This window comes from Mus caroli, unplaced genomic scaffold, assembly GCF_978045245.1.
Source record: "Mus caroli unplaced genomic scaffold, Mus_caroli_1 scaffold_3, whole genome shotgun sequence".
Lineage (NCBI taxonomy): Eukaryota > Metazoa > Chordata > Mammalia > Rodentia > Muridae > Mus > Mus caroli.
The window spans coordinates 5,056,096-5,072,698 of NW_028227258.1; the positions used below are offsets into that span (position 1 = coordinate 5,056,096).

The 16,603-nt window shown below is 44.0% G+C and overlaps 2 protein-coding genes across 2 annotated transcripts in view; one reads left to right on the forward strand and one right to left on the reverse strand.

Moving 5' to 3' along the window:
* The window catches only part of Tnni3k (TNNI3 interacting kinase), a 311,536-nt gene that overhangs the window by 234,288 nt on the left and 60,645 nt on the right, over positions 1–16,603 (forward strand). The window lies entirely within an intron of this gene.
* Positions 1,313–12,727, reverse strand: Lrrc53 (leucine rich repeat containing 53). The gene is given in 7 exon segments (XM_029475142.1): positions 1,313–3,414; positions 6,195–6,710; positions 8,685–8,841; positions 8,843–8,913; positions 9,296–9,871; positions 12,202–12,315; positions 12,679–12,727. Coding segments are annotated over 7 exon segments (3,585 nt in total).

Here is a 16,603-nt window from a genome sequence, read left to right on the forward strand (position 1 = left end):
GTTTGCAATGTCTGAACAGCCCCTTAAGCTCATTTCATATTATAAATATCTAATATAGCTAAAAGGAAGAGAGGCCAGGACAGATACAAAGATGGGACAGAGAACATTTGTTTCTGCTTAATCTCCTCCCTACCCACAGTACACAATGTGTACTATAGTATTCTACTCTGTGAATACATAGGCTAAACATCTTACTTGGGTATCAGTAATAAATTGCCTGAGCAGACCTATTTTCAGGTAAATGTGACTTTCAATGATTAAGAGCACCATGGCTCAATTGGTCAATTTAAATTGATCAATGATTCAATGATCAATTTAGCACCATGGCTGCTAAATCCAGTATTCACGAGCACATTTGGTTCCTCTGTGCAAGGCGGGAATGCTCTCAGCAAACAGCAGTGGCAAACTCAGCTGGAGAGACCAAACCTCCAAAGAGTCGCAATAATGGTTATTTGGTTTTCAAAGACTTATATTAATAACAACTGGCAATAAAGCTCATTAAAATTCCTTTTGTTCTTGAGCCACTGTGTTGCTTCTGAAACCTGTTTGCCCTTCTGAAAGGAAGGAAGCTGAGCTTGCCCTCTTCTGGACTGAGAGGGTTTTTCAAATTTTACAGTTGGCCTGGAAATCCTCAATTATTTCCCCTTAGAGAAATAGCAGGGTTTTTAAGACTTCTACTTAAGATCTAAGAAAATTATCGACAAAGCGATTACAAATGGGTAAAATTTACCACTCTGCAGTACAATTAACAAACACGGCTGAATTTTCATTACACCATAATTAAGAAAACAGATCAGGCGCACATGAATCTGTGCTCATCAGTGCAGAAAGCAAGGTTGTAATAGCACTAATTGAGACGTGCATAACAATTTCCATAAAATAAACGTCACATGCAAAATGTTCTCTTCATGTTGAACGTTTCATTTCTTTGAGACTTTTTAAGTCTTTGGTTGATTTTCCAGGACTAGGCAAAAGTTCTCATCATTCCATTCCTTGAAGGAACCTATTCATTCAACTACAGGGAACATAATCCAGGCTCCATCTTCAATTTCTGTGCTATAGCTGACTATGAATTCTTATCTCACTGGGAATGAAGAATTACAGAGAAACTATTCCGTGAATGATATGTGTTCCGTGTCCACAGAGTCTAGGGATATTTTTGATCTGCCAAGAAGATAGCCTAAGCAAGAAATGGATGTGATGCAAGTTGCTGTTTCTGACTCTCTACTTCTAAAAGTGGTGGGCAAGAGTCTCCAGTAAATGATGTGTCTAATGAGGTTCTCAAGAAGGGTTTTCAGCTCCATTTTCACTGTTAGGAATTAGAGGCAGCCTGTTCTGCCTCGGAATGAATGACATTTAACTCCTGTGAGAGGTAAGGAGTTCCTGGTGTCCCCCCTGAACTAGCAGCTCTCCTGTATTCCCTGTCATCTCTATCTGGTTGACTATCTCCAGGGTATCTGCAATGAGGCTCAAGGTTGTGAGTTTGAGGATCCATCTCAGTCTGTAGCATACTGGTTTCAACTTTACGCAAGTCTTTAGTGGAAATAGTCTCCTTGTCAGAGCTGGGATAACACAACACAAGTTTCTCCTTCCCTGAACCTTCCAGTGTCTGCTGCCTTTCCTCTGCAGGGCCCATTTGTGTTGCCCAACTTGCTGTCTGGGGATTTGCATCTCTCTCCTGGAGTGTTTGTCTCTGTTCTCCCACCCCTGCCTGCATCCCTGCTGGTTCGCCACTGTTATCTCCCTGTGATAGGATGTTTGTGTCTGTTCCTCTCCAGTTACAGTTGTCCTGGTGTGGGAGACAGTGTGGCATCATGAATGGCAGGTTATTATAGGGTTGTATCCAGGCAGTGGGAGAGGATACATGATCCTCCGTGTGAGAAATCTTGTTTCCTACATCAATCTCTTTCCCACCCATAATATAATTTTCCACTCCTCCATTGAATACGTTGAATGTGTTCGTTAATGGTTTACCCTCACTTGCACACTGTTCATGGCCTGATTTTTGCTCCTCCTGTTGTAAAGCTCGATTCTCATCCAAAATGTGATCTTTCAAGAAGGTATCAATCACCTGGTCTCCAAGGGACAAAGTAAACTGATTTAATCCATTGATCTTTAATTTGTCCTGGTCTGTGTGTTGAGTGGACACCATTACTGCTTGGTCAATAACCCCCCTGGAGTGTTGAGATCGTAAAACACTATTCTCTCCATTTCCCAAACAGGCTGGGGAGGGGCTGAGAACTTCTCCTTGTGGACAAGTGACATTTTCCATTTGTTCAGATGAGATAAGAGGAGGTGAACGCTGGTGCTCAGGAACCCTGATTGAGGCCTGAGGCACCATTAATAAGCTCCCATTAGGAGTGTGGCCCATTGGGCAGCATCTGCCCTGCTCAGAACCTCGACTGTCTACAGACAAGCTGTCGGCTCTGAAGGTGCCATTTCTTTCCCGATAAGGGGTCTGATCTAGGGTGTGTTCCAGTGGCTCCTTTGAACAAGGGAGCTTAGCATGGCCGTTCCTCTCTGGCAGCTGAGAACTGACCAAAGACACAGATTTTGCTTTGACTTTTCTCTCAGAAGTTCTGGCTGGTTTCTGGGGAGGTAACCTTGCTGGTTGATGTCTCTTGGTGGGTTCTGATGTGGATTCCTCCGGGTGGACCCGAGTTTTTCCAAAGGGGTGCAGGTCTACCTTTATCCTTACATTCTGTCCCTTCACTTTCTCCCTCAGATGGGAGGCTTTGAGTCTCTTCTTTTTCAGAGCCTGTTGCTCTGGAAGCTTTTCTCTTGTTTCTTTGACCTCTTCCATGCTGGTACAGTTTTTTAAATCCAAGGAAGCCGTGTGTTGGCTTTCACTGTCTTGCTCTCTCCAGGAGACCGGTGTTTCTGCTGACATCACCAGCCCTTTTGCCCTAACTGAATCAAGGTCCTGGAATTTAACCCTCTTTGTAGAATTTGCCTTCTTGATTTTTGCTGCCAGCCTTGACTTGTCTTTGTTCCCCTGACTCCTGAGGAATTTTTCTATTGCTCTGTTGATTTGAATTTGCTGCTTCTCAGATTCTGTGTGCTCTCTTCTATCTGGCTTCTTCTCCCTCATAAAATCTTGAAATGCATCCCAGAACATGTATTTGCAGGTAAAGGAAGTATTGGAATGAGAATGTGTAGGTTTGCTCCTCTTTAAAGGGTCCTGATGATGGTCATATCCCACTCTATGTCTGTGGGCAATCCTGCCTACAACACGTTCCCCTGGCTCCTGTTGCTTGGAGGATGAACTGGTGATGAAAAATCTCTGTGCAGCATTGTCTCCTTTTCCTATTGGAGGCTGCCATGATTCGTTTGTTAAGTGCTTCCCAAGACTCACTCTTGCCAAGGTTGGGACAGATGTCACATGTCTGCTTCTAAATGTGTCACTGCTCATATCTGTTGAACAATAAATGCAGGAATTTACCACTAGTCACACTTAGTATCCAAAACAACTAGAGGTCTATGAACCTTATGCAAGTCGTAAAATGACTCTTTTAATTGTAATAATTCCTGAGTATTTCCTAACTTTCTGCTGATAGGAAAGAGGACCCTTGACTATTTGCTGTGTTTGAAACCGTGTTCTTCCTAGCCACTTCTCAGTCAGCTGTGATGCTGACTTAGAAACTGTACCATTAGGATTGTAAATGACATATGTGCTCATACTTAGATTCCATCATGTTTATGTTAGCTTTAAAGATGACTGACATCTGAATCCTTTCCAAATGGCACAATAGGTTTTTCTTATTCATTTCCCATTTTGAAAATGGAAACACAAATTTGGAAGAATATAGACAAAATATTAGGCAATGTTCAGGCCTCAAGCAGAGTAACCTAGACAACAAAAAAGAATACCTGTTGCCTTAACGAAGGCAGAAGGCCATAATGAAATGTCCACTAAAGATTTCTTAATAAGTGGGTAATTTGGGATATTGCCTGGTGGCAATATCTACCTGTGACTTTAAAATAGTATAGATAATATGTACTATTAATACTACACATTTAACAATATCAACAACAACCTAATATCAGTTTGCGTATAGGAACAACTAGACAGTGTGATAAATATTACATATTTGTTAGCACATTTGATATTAACAAGAACCATGGTCTATTGTAGAAGTTCTGCCATCTTAGGACATTTAAGAGGAAGGAAATACATTTGGGTATTTGTTATTTTTCCACAGTTCCTCCTCAGGACTCAGATCAGTCTATCTCATTCTTATCTGCAATGAGTAGAATTATGTCTCACCAGCCTGCTTTCTCTTATTTCATGAAATAGTTTAATTTAGAAAGGGAAAAAAAAGGAAGAATTCCCATTTATTAGGCAAAGGAAGAGGTGAGCCAAGCCCAAGCTAGAATGTCACCATACCCTAAGGCATACTTGTGGGCTACTTTGAGAAAGCTGCTGGTGAGGAAAGGGCCAATGTGCATGTGTAAGTATCCTGGGGAAGAGTTGGTGGTCTTCATCAGATTCTCAGAAGTTCTAGAAACTGAAGGCAAACAGCAAGAACTACTCAACTAGGTGATTTCTTGCACTTTCTCTACCCAGAGAAGTCTGTTCTGAAGTCCCATGTTACAGGGACTTGAACTTGTCTCCAAAACCAAGTATGGTCTTGGCTGCCTTCCTGAATTCTTCTCCACCTCCAAACCCCTCCCCCAGGATGTTGAAGAACTTCAGGTGTTTCCCCAATGCCGTCATTGATGCGACAAACCAAGAAGCCAGTGCTACCAAGAGTTAACTAGCCATGTCCTCTTGTGTATATAAGTCCCCTACAGACAGAACAAGTAAGGCTTTAGGTTCCTCTGAAAGCCAAAAGGAAATGAAAAAGCTAAGCCTTGATTTCTTATAAAGTAAAACCAATCTTTTCTGTCTTCTGTGGAAGCTGTTTTTTCTTGGCCATCTTTTTCTGGAGTCAAACCCTCAGCCCCAAGGAACCAGCAAGAAATACACTCAGATAAACTCACATCCTGCCTTATGCCACATAGGAAATAAAATATAGTTACATTCTTATCCTGTGGTGCCTGAATCCAGCCTTAGGGCCAGATCTCCACAGAAAGTGTATCACATGATTCCGCTGTCATTCATTTTCCACAGAAAATCCTGCTTCCTCCAAACCAGTTGAAATAAGTGGCAGAGCCTGGGTCCTGAGCAGCCGTGTAAGTGCGAGTGTGCACTGCATGGCATGAGAGCATTGCCCCAGAATTCAGGTAGGAAAGGAAGCTGCTTGATTCATTGCCTTCGCAGAAGTATTGGCATTGCCTGTAGCCAGCAGGTTGGTGCCATGGCCAGGTCCACTGGGCTCCCAACATGAGACAATGAATTAAGCCCTGACTTTCCCAGAACTGAGAAGTTATAATGCTTGACAGCTCAGCAAGCAAAGTGTGTTTCTTGACATTGTTTCCAAAATGAATCACTAGCGTTAGGAGGCCATTCTTCTCAAATGCCATGCTCCAGGAAGGCTGTTTACTGCAAATTGGCGTCAGAGCTCAGAGGATGCTGGGATGAAAGCTGGTACGCACGTTCTTAGAAATCTCAGCAATATTGCTATTGAGGCTTCTCTTTCCTTTTTAAAGCACCCTTAAGAATTGGGTCTCAACATTCACTTTTCAGGGAGGAGAGGCAACATAGATAGCTCATCCAGATGCACATATAAAACATTCAGACAGAAAGACTCACACTCACTACAGACACAGGCAGCACACTCTCACAGAGACATTTACTGGCACACAGACTCACAGACACATACACAGATACTCATACATGCACATGTGTGCATTTACACAGGCACACACATATGCTTGGACATGCACATATGTGTGTTTATTCATACAAGTAGGTTCTCAGACGTGCACATGTGCATGTTTATACACACTGCACATACACACAGGTTCTCAGACAAACACATGTGAATGTTTACACACACCTATACACACAAATTATTGGACATACATATGTGCATGTTTATATATCCACAGGTTCTCAGAATTTCACCTGTGTGTTTATATATATCATTCTCTCTCTCTCTCTCTCTCTCTTCCTCCCTCCCTCCCTTCTTCCCTCCCTCCCTCCCAGTACCTTTATATCTTCAAAAAAGGAAGAAACAGACTAAACAGACTACAGTGAATTTTATAGCACTTCTCTAAGCACAGTGGGGTTTTCTAACAGACAAGCTCACCTATTGTTCTTGTTCCATGCTGTGGCAGGATTTGAGACTGGATTTCTCCATGTTTCTGGTTGTTTGGCTTTTCAGCTGTCTTTGGACAACATCTTGTCACCAAGTCTGCATCATAAAGAGCTTTCTTGTTCCCAGGAGGCCCCAAGCATCCTGCCTGTAGCAGCTCATCGTCCAGGCAAGAGTGAGCACTGTGTGCCCCATGGTCTCTCCCTTTCAGCTTTCTGACTGATACATCCAGGGCTGTGGACTTGGAGGCCAGCATTGCTTGATGGCTGTTTTCCTGTCTAAGTGGTGTTTCCTTTCTGGAGCCCACATCGGACATGACCTCTGTCTCATTTTCTCGAGTTAAGTGGCAGTTACAGTACCCCACGGCACGGCCATTTCTTGCTTCCTGAGCACACAGGGATTCATGGAGGGTTCGGCAACAAAGGTTTTTGGATGTGCGTTCATTTGCTCTGCCTTGTTGGAGTTTCCAGTTAAATATGATTAACCCTGCACATGTAAGGCCAATGGCTCCTGTGGCATTAAAAAAAAAAAAAAAAAAAAAAAAAAAAAAAAAGAACAATTAGGAGAACACCGTGGGAGACACGTGGTGCTCACACGTGTGAAGACACAGAAGGCATCTATCATCTATCACACAGGAAAACCATCAAGCCAGACAATAGCTGTTTTAATTGACTTTATTCTACTGTGCAGTTTGTATATGAAGAATTCCAGGGTCAGAGACGTGAATGCCTGGGTAAGAGTGCTGTTTGCACAAACTTTGGTACCTGAGATCAAATCCTCACCATTTGAGAGAAAAGCTGGGTGTGGTCACATGTGCTCTGTAACACCAGAGCTATGGAAGGCAGAGCCAGAAAGATCACTGTGGTTTGCTGGCTGCCATCTTAGCTCCAGGTTCAGTGAGAGGCCATCGCAAGGGAAAAGGTAGAAGCTGATAGAGAAGTACACCCCACACCCTTCTCTAGCCACCATGTGAACACAGCTGTATGAATACTTGTACACACGACATGCTACACCATACCAGACACATACACACGTGATGCCTGTGTTGCCTGTTTAATGCCTGAACCTCTCAGTCCACTTTGAACCCCATGACCTAAACTTGGCTGTGCAGCTGCCTGAGTTTTCTCTGGAAAATCTGTTAATTATTCTGGGCTCTCAGATTCTGGATACATTCGGGGGGAGGATCTGTTGCTGTTGTAACACTTCTGCCATTTGTGGGAAATTATGTCTTGGCATTTTAGATTACCAATGTTGTTACACAAATGTTAGAGGACAATCACAAGACATAGACAGACAGACAGACAGACAGACAGACAGACAGACAGACAGACAGAATTTGAAGCACACAAACAAATATACAAACAGACAGAGAAATGTGTGAGCTCATGTACACACACAATCAAAAACACAACACAGAGAAACAGACACATACACAACCCTCATTATCCTGTGTATATTTGTCACCATGCACTGAGATCATTTTAAAACACACAGAGAGATCAATAACTCAAGAAATTTCGACTAATGGCCATACTGTGTACCATTCATCTGGCAAGATATGATACTCAATGCATTTTTAAATTCCATTACTCTTAAAAATTGAGTTATATCTATCCCTTTCTTGATATGGGCCAAGTATGTGAAAGAGAAGATACAAGTCCTCCAAGAATTCAAAGCCCTCCGGCAACAAGGCACAGTGCCTGTTCTAAGTCATGAGTATGGTCAGAGGGGAGGCAGAGTTCAATCTGCATCATATACTGACTGGCTCAGTGACTATGCTCTACAGGCCCAGTGTGTGTGGTTTTTACGTTTCTCCTGCTGATACTGGCTCATGGTTCTGAAAAAGCCCACTGGCGATTTTTTTTAATACACACACACACGCACACATGGTTAGCTTGCCATGGACACTCACAAACAGCACAAACAGGTCAGAAGACAGTGAAAAAGTTATGTGACTTCCCTATGTGGTCCCTGCAGACAGAATCCAGGCCATTGGCTTGGAAGTAAATGTCTTTACCCACTGAGCCATCTCTCATATCCCCACTGGTGACTTTTACAAGAAGGAAAAGTACACAGATATGGATGCCCAAGTGCTTACAGCTCACCGTGTCTTTAAACGTTTTCCTTGAGTCGTAGATAAATATCCCAGTTGTGTGTGGAAAGCGGTTACTGAAACAGAGTATCCCTGTGTTGCAGTCATGGTAACAAGAAGTGTTTGTAACAAGAAGAGTTCATCTTTCCAAATTATTATACGAGTTACACTGGGACCGTAGTCCTTCATTCTCGGGTTCCTATCTCTTGTCTTACACTGCTCTTCTGAAATGGGAAGTGCTGGCAACCTGTGCTAGGTCTGCGGGCACCTTTACACCATTCACCTCTCCCTTCCACAATCCTCCCGCTCTCCCAGCTGCTGTGGAGACGACTCATATGCTCTAAGAAAACACATTCAAGGGTGGAAAGAAGAGGCCTCTTTCCCAGGTGTACCTGCAAAGCCAAGCACAGTGATGAGAGCCACATCCTGCCCTGGGAGGAGAGGACGCCTGTCCTTTAGAGCCAAAGTGATGTTATGACCCTTAGAGTCACAGTTGGTCTCAAACAGTCTCTGCATGTTCTTCGCAGTGGCCACAGGTGAGAGGGAACCCCTCACAGTTTAGGTTCTTGGTATTATGAAGGGTGTGAGCTGGAGACTTCACAAAGTTTCTTAAAAAGCCATCTATAAGATGGAACACAGGGCCCCCAATGGAGAAGCTAGAGAAAGCACCCAAGGAGTTGAAGGGGTCTGCAACCCTATATGTGAAACAACAATGTGAATTAACCAGTACTCCCAGAGCTCATGTCTCTAGCTGCATATGTAGCAGAAGATGGCCTAGTCAGCCATCATTGGGAAAAGAGGCCCCTTGGTATTGCAAACTTTATATGCCCCAGTACAAGGGAATGTCAGGGCCAAGAAGCAGGAGTGGGTGGGTAGGGGAGCAGGGCGGGGGGGAGGGTATAGGGAACTTTCGGGATAGCATTTGAAATTTGAAATGTATATATAAAAAATATCTAAATAAAAAAAGAGAAAAAAGAAAAAAGAAAGAAAGAAAAAAAGCCGCCTAGCTGGTAAAGATCACAGGTGCAGCTCCAGCGGTTCTGCTCCAAGCTCAGGCAGCTCAACTGCTTCAGTGGGGTAAATGTATCTGGCATGTGAGCCAACCTGTTTCTAGAAAGATCCACTTCCTGCATTTGGGGCAGGAGCTGGAAGGCATCCTTCTCAATGAAGGAAGTGAAACTGTTAGACAAGTCCAGATGTCTGAGTCTGTGGAGGTTCACGCCTTTACAAGAACTCCATGTGAGATTGGTGATCTGATTTCCATCCAGCAAGAGTCATCTCAGGGCCTTGGTATTCCGGAACCAGGCTGCTCTCAGGCTGCGGAGGGCATTATGGCTCAGCACTAGGACCTGCAGGCTTTGCAGCTTGCTGAAGGTGTCTGACAGAGAAGAACTGGGGATGTGGTTGTGGCCCATAGACAAGGTCCAAAGTTTGGTGAGGCCTTGCAGGGAGCCTTCCTGAATTCCATTTTGGCTCAGTGAGAGTAGAGCTAAGTTAACCAGGAGAGTCAAATTGGTATGCTTTACTGAAGAGAGGTCTCTATCTGTAAGGATTAGAACCCTGGTGGTCTCGGGAGCTGCTGTGGGGAAGAAAACACAAGCTTTAGGCACATACATGCACAGGGTGGAGAAGAGAGGGAGTCTTGACACTTGGGTGGGAAAAACAAAATGAGAACAATTACAAGTTTGTCCAAAGCTGGCTGTAAGAAGCTGGGTCTTACCTCCCTCTGTCTGTGGAACATGATGTTGAAGGGACATAAGCCCACAAGCTCTTCGGTATGTGGAGTTAATTGGTTTGGGGACTCACCCACACTGATGTTGTTTTGAAGGTGGCCTTTCAGGCTTCCTTAGAGATTGAGTTCTGATAGGGGCCAACTCTACTATCCCTCTAGACCTCTACTCCAACCCCTGACCTGATTTGGTAAGGCTCCCTAATAAGACTTGTGTCAGCGATGGATATTTCGGCTAGAAAATCAATTAATTTTTCTTTCCAATCTCTCCAACCTAAAGGTGTTAGCTGGGGTGGGGACGGAGGGAACTTAGTTCCTCCCTTCCTTCCGTCCTTCCTTCCCTCCTTCCCTCCTTCCTTCCTTCCTTCCTTCCTTCCTTCCTTCCTTCCTTCCTTTCTCTCTTTCTTCCTTCTTTCCTTCCTTCCTTTGTTTTTCCTTCTTTTGCTCCAGGCTAAAGTTGTCAACTTAGTCAGATCTAAATTCTCTCCAGACAACTGGAGGGTCTGTCAGCAGGGTTCTCATTAAGTAGAGGCCATCTTGGCCTCCTGTCTGATATCTGTTCCCTCCAATGAAGTCTTTCCTGTGATGACAGGTGGTACTCAGGGCTTCCAACTGTTAAATCCCTTCCCATAATCACCTCTGAGCCTTAGCTGCTCTGTCCTCAGAAACCAAAGCATTTTAACTCAATAAAGATGCATTGTAATCAGGAGTTATTGTAACACGTCTTTATCATGCTAAAGTCATTTTGACTGCAGATGACAGTATCATGAGAATGAAAGAGCCCATTGTACCCTGGAGGTCTGAAGGTGATATTAGAGCAACCAGCCATGGAGGAAGCAAATTCCAGTTCTCCTGGGAAATTCAGGATGCATGGTTGAAACAAAGGGATAAAAATATAAAAGACAGAGGAAGCTCCTAGTGCCTTCCCTTGGAATAATCCCTTCCCTCCTGACAGCACACACAAGCTTAAGTCAGGGCACTTTCTAAAGCACATATTATTGATCATTTAAATTCTATTCATTCTGGCCAGTTTGGCATTTCTTGCTCTCGAGTCTAATAAGTTCAGGGGAGTTTAGTGTTTGTTGGGTGCCCAGTGCCTTGGGATTTGCAGACTCTCACTGAGAAAGCTCTGGTTTCTCTATGTCTCATCTGCAAGGAGACACCACAGCTACCCTGTACCTTTCTGACTCTGTATTCATTAAGTCTAGCCCCACAGGGACAGCATCCTGTGTATAAGGGAACATGGAAGAGCAGCCATGCAGAGGGGACACCAACTCTGCCACCCACACACACCACGGAAGCCTACTCTTGGGATAGAATCACATTGTTCCTGCTTTCAGTGCTGGTCAGGAACAGAGCACACTGCATGACTACCATGAAACTCTCCCTTCAGACGGGATGAGTGTCTACTTCTGAGTTCCCAGCGAGCTCTGAGATTTCAGAAATGAAAGAAATTACCTTCCTCACTCTGTCTGTGTGCAGGCTCATTTTTGAGAATTTTCCACTGACAGAGCTTATAGCTTGTTTATCCCTTCCGTGAATATCAGGATGTAAATCACATTCTCCTCAAATCTGTTAATAAGGTGTCTTATTAAATTGTTGACTTAAGCAAGCAATATGTAATGAATACAGGCAGCAGTTCTTGTTAGCATTTCTACAGCTCATTTACTGCCGATAAAGAGAGAGAGAGAGAGAGAGAGAGAGAGAGAGAGAGAGAGAGAGAGAGAGAGAGAGAGAGAGAGGGTGGGGGGAGAGAGAGAGGACTTTCAAACTGAGATGGGCTTTGATAATGATCGGGTTTGCTAGTATGTTGGTTAATCTTACAAATGCTGAACAATTGCAGCTGAGGACTCAGAATCATTTACATTTCCTTCAGTTGATGGTAAGGCTCAAATCTACACAATGCATGGACTGAAAAAAGTTAATAATCAAAATTCTCCTTTTCTCCTTTTCGTATTTAAGTAACTTCGTGGGGTGCAGATATTCTTTTGTAATAAAAGCATCTCAGTTAGCACTGAAGATATTGACCTGTCATTGGTTGTGACAATGAGGGACAGAAAATAAAAGGTTACAAGCCCCCTAGTTGCTTTAGGCCTGCTCTTTGGGAGGGGCCTCTTTCTGGATGATGTCAGGGCAGACAGTGCACAGCACATTGATTGGTGCAGGTGGGAGCTTATTACTTACTATGTAGGTTAGCTGGTGGCACAGGGTTACATCTTGCATGCATACCACAGAGGACACAGGGCAGGCTGCTGTCACTTGCAATATGAAGGCAAGGGCTAAGTGCCATCCACCTGAGAAGAGAGTAGAGTGCAAGAATCATGAGAATGTGGCGTCCAGAAGCAGGCTCTGTCGGTCGCTTGGGATTTTAGCTTTTCAATGGTGGTTGCTTCTCAAGGAGTACCATGGTGTCCTTGAAAGAGCGAGAAGCTCTTGTAAAGTGAACTGTTAACACATTTAATCATAAACCCAAGAACACACACTCAGAACCCTCCATTAGTAGGTAACTAAACAGCTCTGGTTCTTGGCAGAACACTTTTGAGTTCGCAGCATGTTTGGACAAAATATCATCTTTTTTTTTAATTTTGCATATTCTTTGAAGCTTAAGAAGTGAAGGTGGTTGATACTTCCAATCACACAGATAGAAGGAGAGATACCAAGTCTTTTAAGCTGGTTGTGACATGTGTCTCCAATGCTGAAGTCCATCTCAGGCTCCCAATCTCACATACCTGGAAGGGAACCAACTCCTTTCCCATAGACCTAGGTGTCCCACTAAGGAGACCAAGACTGTAGCTCTGCCTAGTATTAAAGTCAGCTGTGGTATTGACCAACGGTGGCACTTTTCTTGAATCACTTTTTTCTTAATTTTTGCTTTTCCTGTATGAAATACAACAACTACTAGAACCACCCATGACAACAACCTGTCAACCATACAGAGTTAGATGAGATTCTCTAAGAACAATAAATGTTCAAGTTGACCATGATGCTGCCTTTCCAAGCCTCCCCCGGGAAACTAGTACCATTTCAGTTCAAAGGGGTCTCTTAAAAGGAGTTCTTGGTGGAAAGAGAGGGAGAGAGAGAGAGACAGACAGAGACAGAGAGAGGGAGGAATAACAAACATAACCTTGTTACACAAACATAAATATGTTATATAAACTTCATGTAATGAAGTTTTTGAGAAAAAAATAAAATATATAGTTATTAATTCAATTATTGGTTCAGTGAGGATTTTAGTAAATATTTCAGATTCAAGGCCCAGATTACCACCTTTATACTTTGGGGAGAAAGATTTAGGTGGAGCTCTGCCTCATCCTGTATACCTTCTATGCAGTCACACAAGCAGCAACCAAGAAAGCATGAGGATAGATATAAGATCATCTGACAGTGAGTGATGCTATGGTGTAAATGCAACCATAAAAGGAGTTAGAGAGCCTGAGCCCCAGAGCCTAATAGGCAGGCAGGAAGAGTAACTGATAAAGCACCATTTAAATATAAAGCATGAAAGACACAGATACAGGAAGTCCTGCTGGGAAGAAAAACAAGTGCAAACTCCCTAAGGGTAGAGTGGACTTCATACTATGGGTGGAGTGAGCATTATGAATTCAGTTAGTGGTTTAATAAGAGTTTTTTAGTGACCGGAGTAGCTAGGGCGCAGAGTCGGCTGGCACCCGCCAGCTACCCACAACACCGGCCACCAGAAGTCTTAAGACTTCTGGTGAGTGGAACACAGCGTCTGCTCCAATCCAATCGCGCGGGACCTGAGACTGCATTAGTTAGGGAAGCAGAAAACCTGGCCTGAGTAGAGGCACAAGCCCCCACCAGCACCAGGGTAGCTAGGGCGCAGAGTCGGCTGACACCCGCCAGCTACCCACAACACCTGCCACAGGAGCTTAAGACTTCAGGTGATCCGGCCACCCTCCTGACCATAGGACAGGTCTCCGCCCGAGAGCCCTTTGCCTCAGGATCAGCAGACGCCATCTTGGTTCCGGGACTCTGCCGAACTTAGGAACTTCATCTGCACAGGTGAGAGTGTGCACCACAGAAGTTGACAGCTTCTGGGGCAGGCAGGAGTCACAGAGCCTCTGAGGCAGCACCCTTTTCGGGCTCAAGACATCCGGCCACCCTCCCGTCCAGAGGAAAGGTGTCTGCCTGGCCTGGGAGCCCTTGGCCTCAGGATCTGCGGAAGCCATCTTGGTTCTGGGACTCCACCGAACTTAGGAACTTAGTCTGCATAGGTGAGAGTGTGCACCACAGAACCTGACAGCTTGTGGGACAGGCAGGAGCCACAGAGCCTTTGAGGCAGCACCCTTTTTGGGCCCTAGACATCTGGCCACCCTCCAGGCCAGAGGACAGGTGTCAACCCGGCCCGGGAGCCCTTTGCCTCAGGATCGGCGGTAGCCATCTTGGCTCCAGGACTCCGCTGAATTTAGTCTGCACAGGTGAGAGTGTGCACCACAGAAGCTGACAGCTTCTGGGACAGGCTGGAGCCACAGAGATACTGAGGCAGCACCCTTTTCAGGCCCCAGACATCCGGCCACCTTCCTGGCTAGGGGAGAGGTGTCCACCCGGCCCGGGAGGCTTTTGCCTCTAGATTGGTGGTAGCCATCTTGGTTCCGGGACTCCACCGAACATAGTCTGCACAGGTGAGAGTGTGCACCACACAAGCTGACAGCTTCTGTGACCCACCAAAGCAACACAGCTTCAGGGAAAGGTCCTGTTTTGGGCCTTCATCTTCGGCCAGGAGGAGGTCCAAACACCAGATATCTGTGCACCTTCCCTGTAAGAGGAGAGCTTGCCTGCAGAGAGTGCTCTGACCACTGAAACTCAGAGGAGAGAGACTGTCTTCCAGGTCTGCTGATAGAGGCTAACAGAATCACCAGAAGAACAATCTCTAAACAGAGACAACTATAACAACTACCTCCAGAGATTACCAGATGGCGAAAGGTAAACATAATAATCTTACTAACAGAAACCAAGACCACTCACCATCATCAGAACCCAGCACTCCCACTTTGCCCAGTCCAGAGCACCCCAACACACCGGAAAAGCTAGACCCGGATCTAAAAGCATATCTCATGATGATGGTAGAGGACATCAAGAAGGACTTTAATAACACACTTAAAGAAATACAGGAGAACACTGCTAAACAGGTAGAAGACATTAAAGAGGAAGCACAAATGTCCCTTAAAGAATTGCAGGAGAACACTGCTAAACAGGTAGAAGACATTAAAGAGGAAGCACAAAAATCCCTTAAAGAATTGCAGGAAAACCAGACCAACCAGGTGATGGAATTGAATAAAAACATCCAAGACCTAAAAAAGGGAAGTAGACACAATAAAGAAAATCCAAATTAAGGCAACGCTGGAGATAGAAACCCTAGGAAAGAAATCTGGAACCATAGATGCCAGCATCAGCAACAGAATACAAGAGATGGAAGAGAGAATCTCAGGTGCAGAAGACTCCATAGAGAGCATCGGAACAACAATCAAAGAAAATACAAAATCCGAAAAGATTCTAACTCAAAACATCCAGGAAATCCAGGACACAATGAGAAGACCAAACCTACGGATAATAGGAGTGGATGAGAATGAAGATTTTCAACTCAAAGAACCGGCAAATATCTTCAACAAAATTATAGAAGAAAACTTCCCAAACCTAAAGAAAGAGATGCCCATGATCATACAAGAAGGCTACAGAACTCCAAATAGACTGGACCAGAAAAGAAATACCTCCCGACACATAATAATCAGAACAACAAATGCTCTAAACAAAGATAGAATACTAAAAGCAGTAAGAGAAAAAGTTCAAGTAACATATAAAGGCAAGCCTATCAGAATTACACCAGATTTTTCACCAGAGACTATGAAAGCCAGAAGGACCTGGACAGATGTTATAAAGAAACTAAGAGAACACAAATTTCAGCCCAGGCTACTATACCCAGCCAAACTCTCAATGGTGAAATCAAAGTTTTTCACGACAAAACCAAATTCACACATTATCTTTCCACAAATCCAGCCTTCAAAGGATAATAAAAGAAAAAAACCAATACAAGGATGGAAACCACGTCCTAGAAAAAGTAAAAAGGTAATCCCTCAACAAACCTAAAAGAAGACAGCCACAAGAACAGAATGCCAACTCTAACAACAAAAATAACAGGAAGCAACAATTACTTTTCCTTAATATCTCTTAATATCAATGGACTCAACTCCCCAATAAAAAGACATAGACTAACAGACTGGCTACACAAACAGGACCCAACATTTTGCTGCTTATAGGAAACCCATCTCAGGGAAACAGACAGACTCTACCTCAGTATGAAAGGCTGGAAAACAATTTTCCAAGCAAATGATAGGAAGAAACAAGCTGGAGTAGCCATCCTAATATCTAATAAAATTGACTTCCAACCCAAAGTCATCAAAAAAGACAAGGAAAGGCACTTCATACTCATCAAAGGAAAAATCCTCCAAGAGGAACTATCAATTCTGAATATCTATGCTCCAAATACAAGGGCAGCCACATTCATTAAAGATACTTTAGTAAAGCTCAAAGCACACATTGCACCTCACACAATAATAGTGGGAG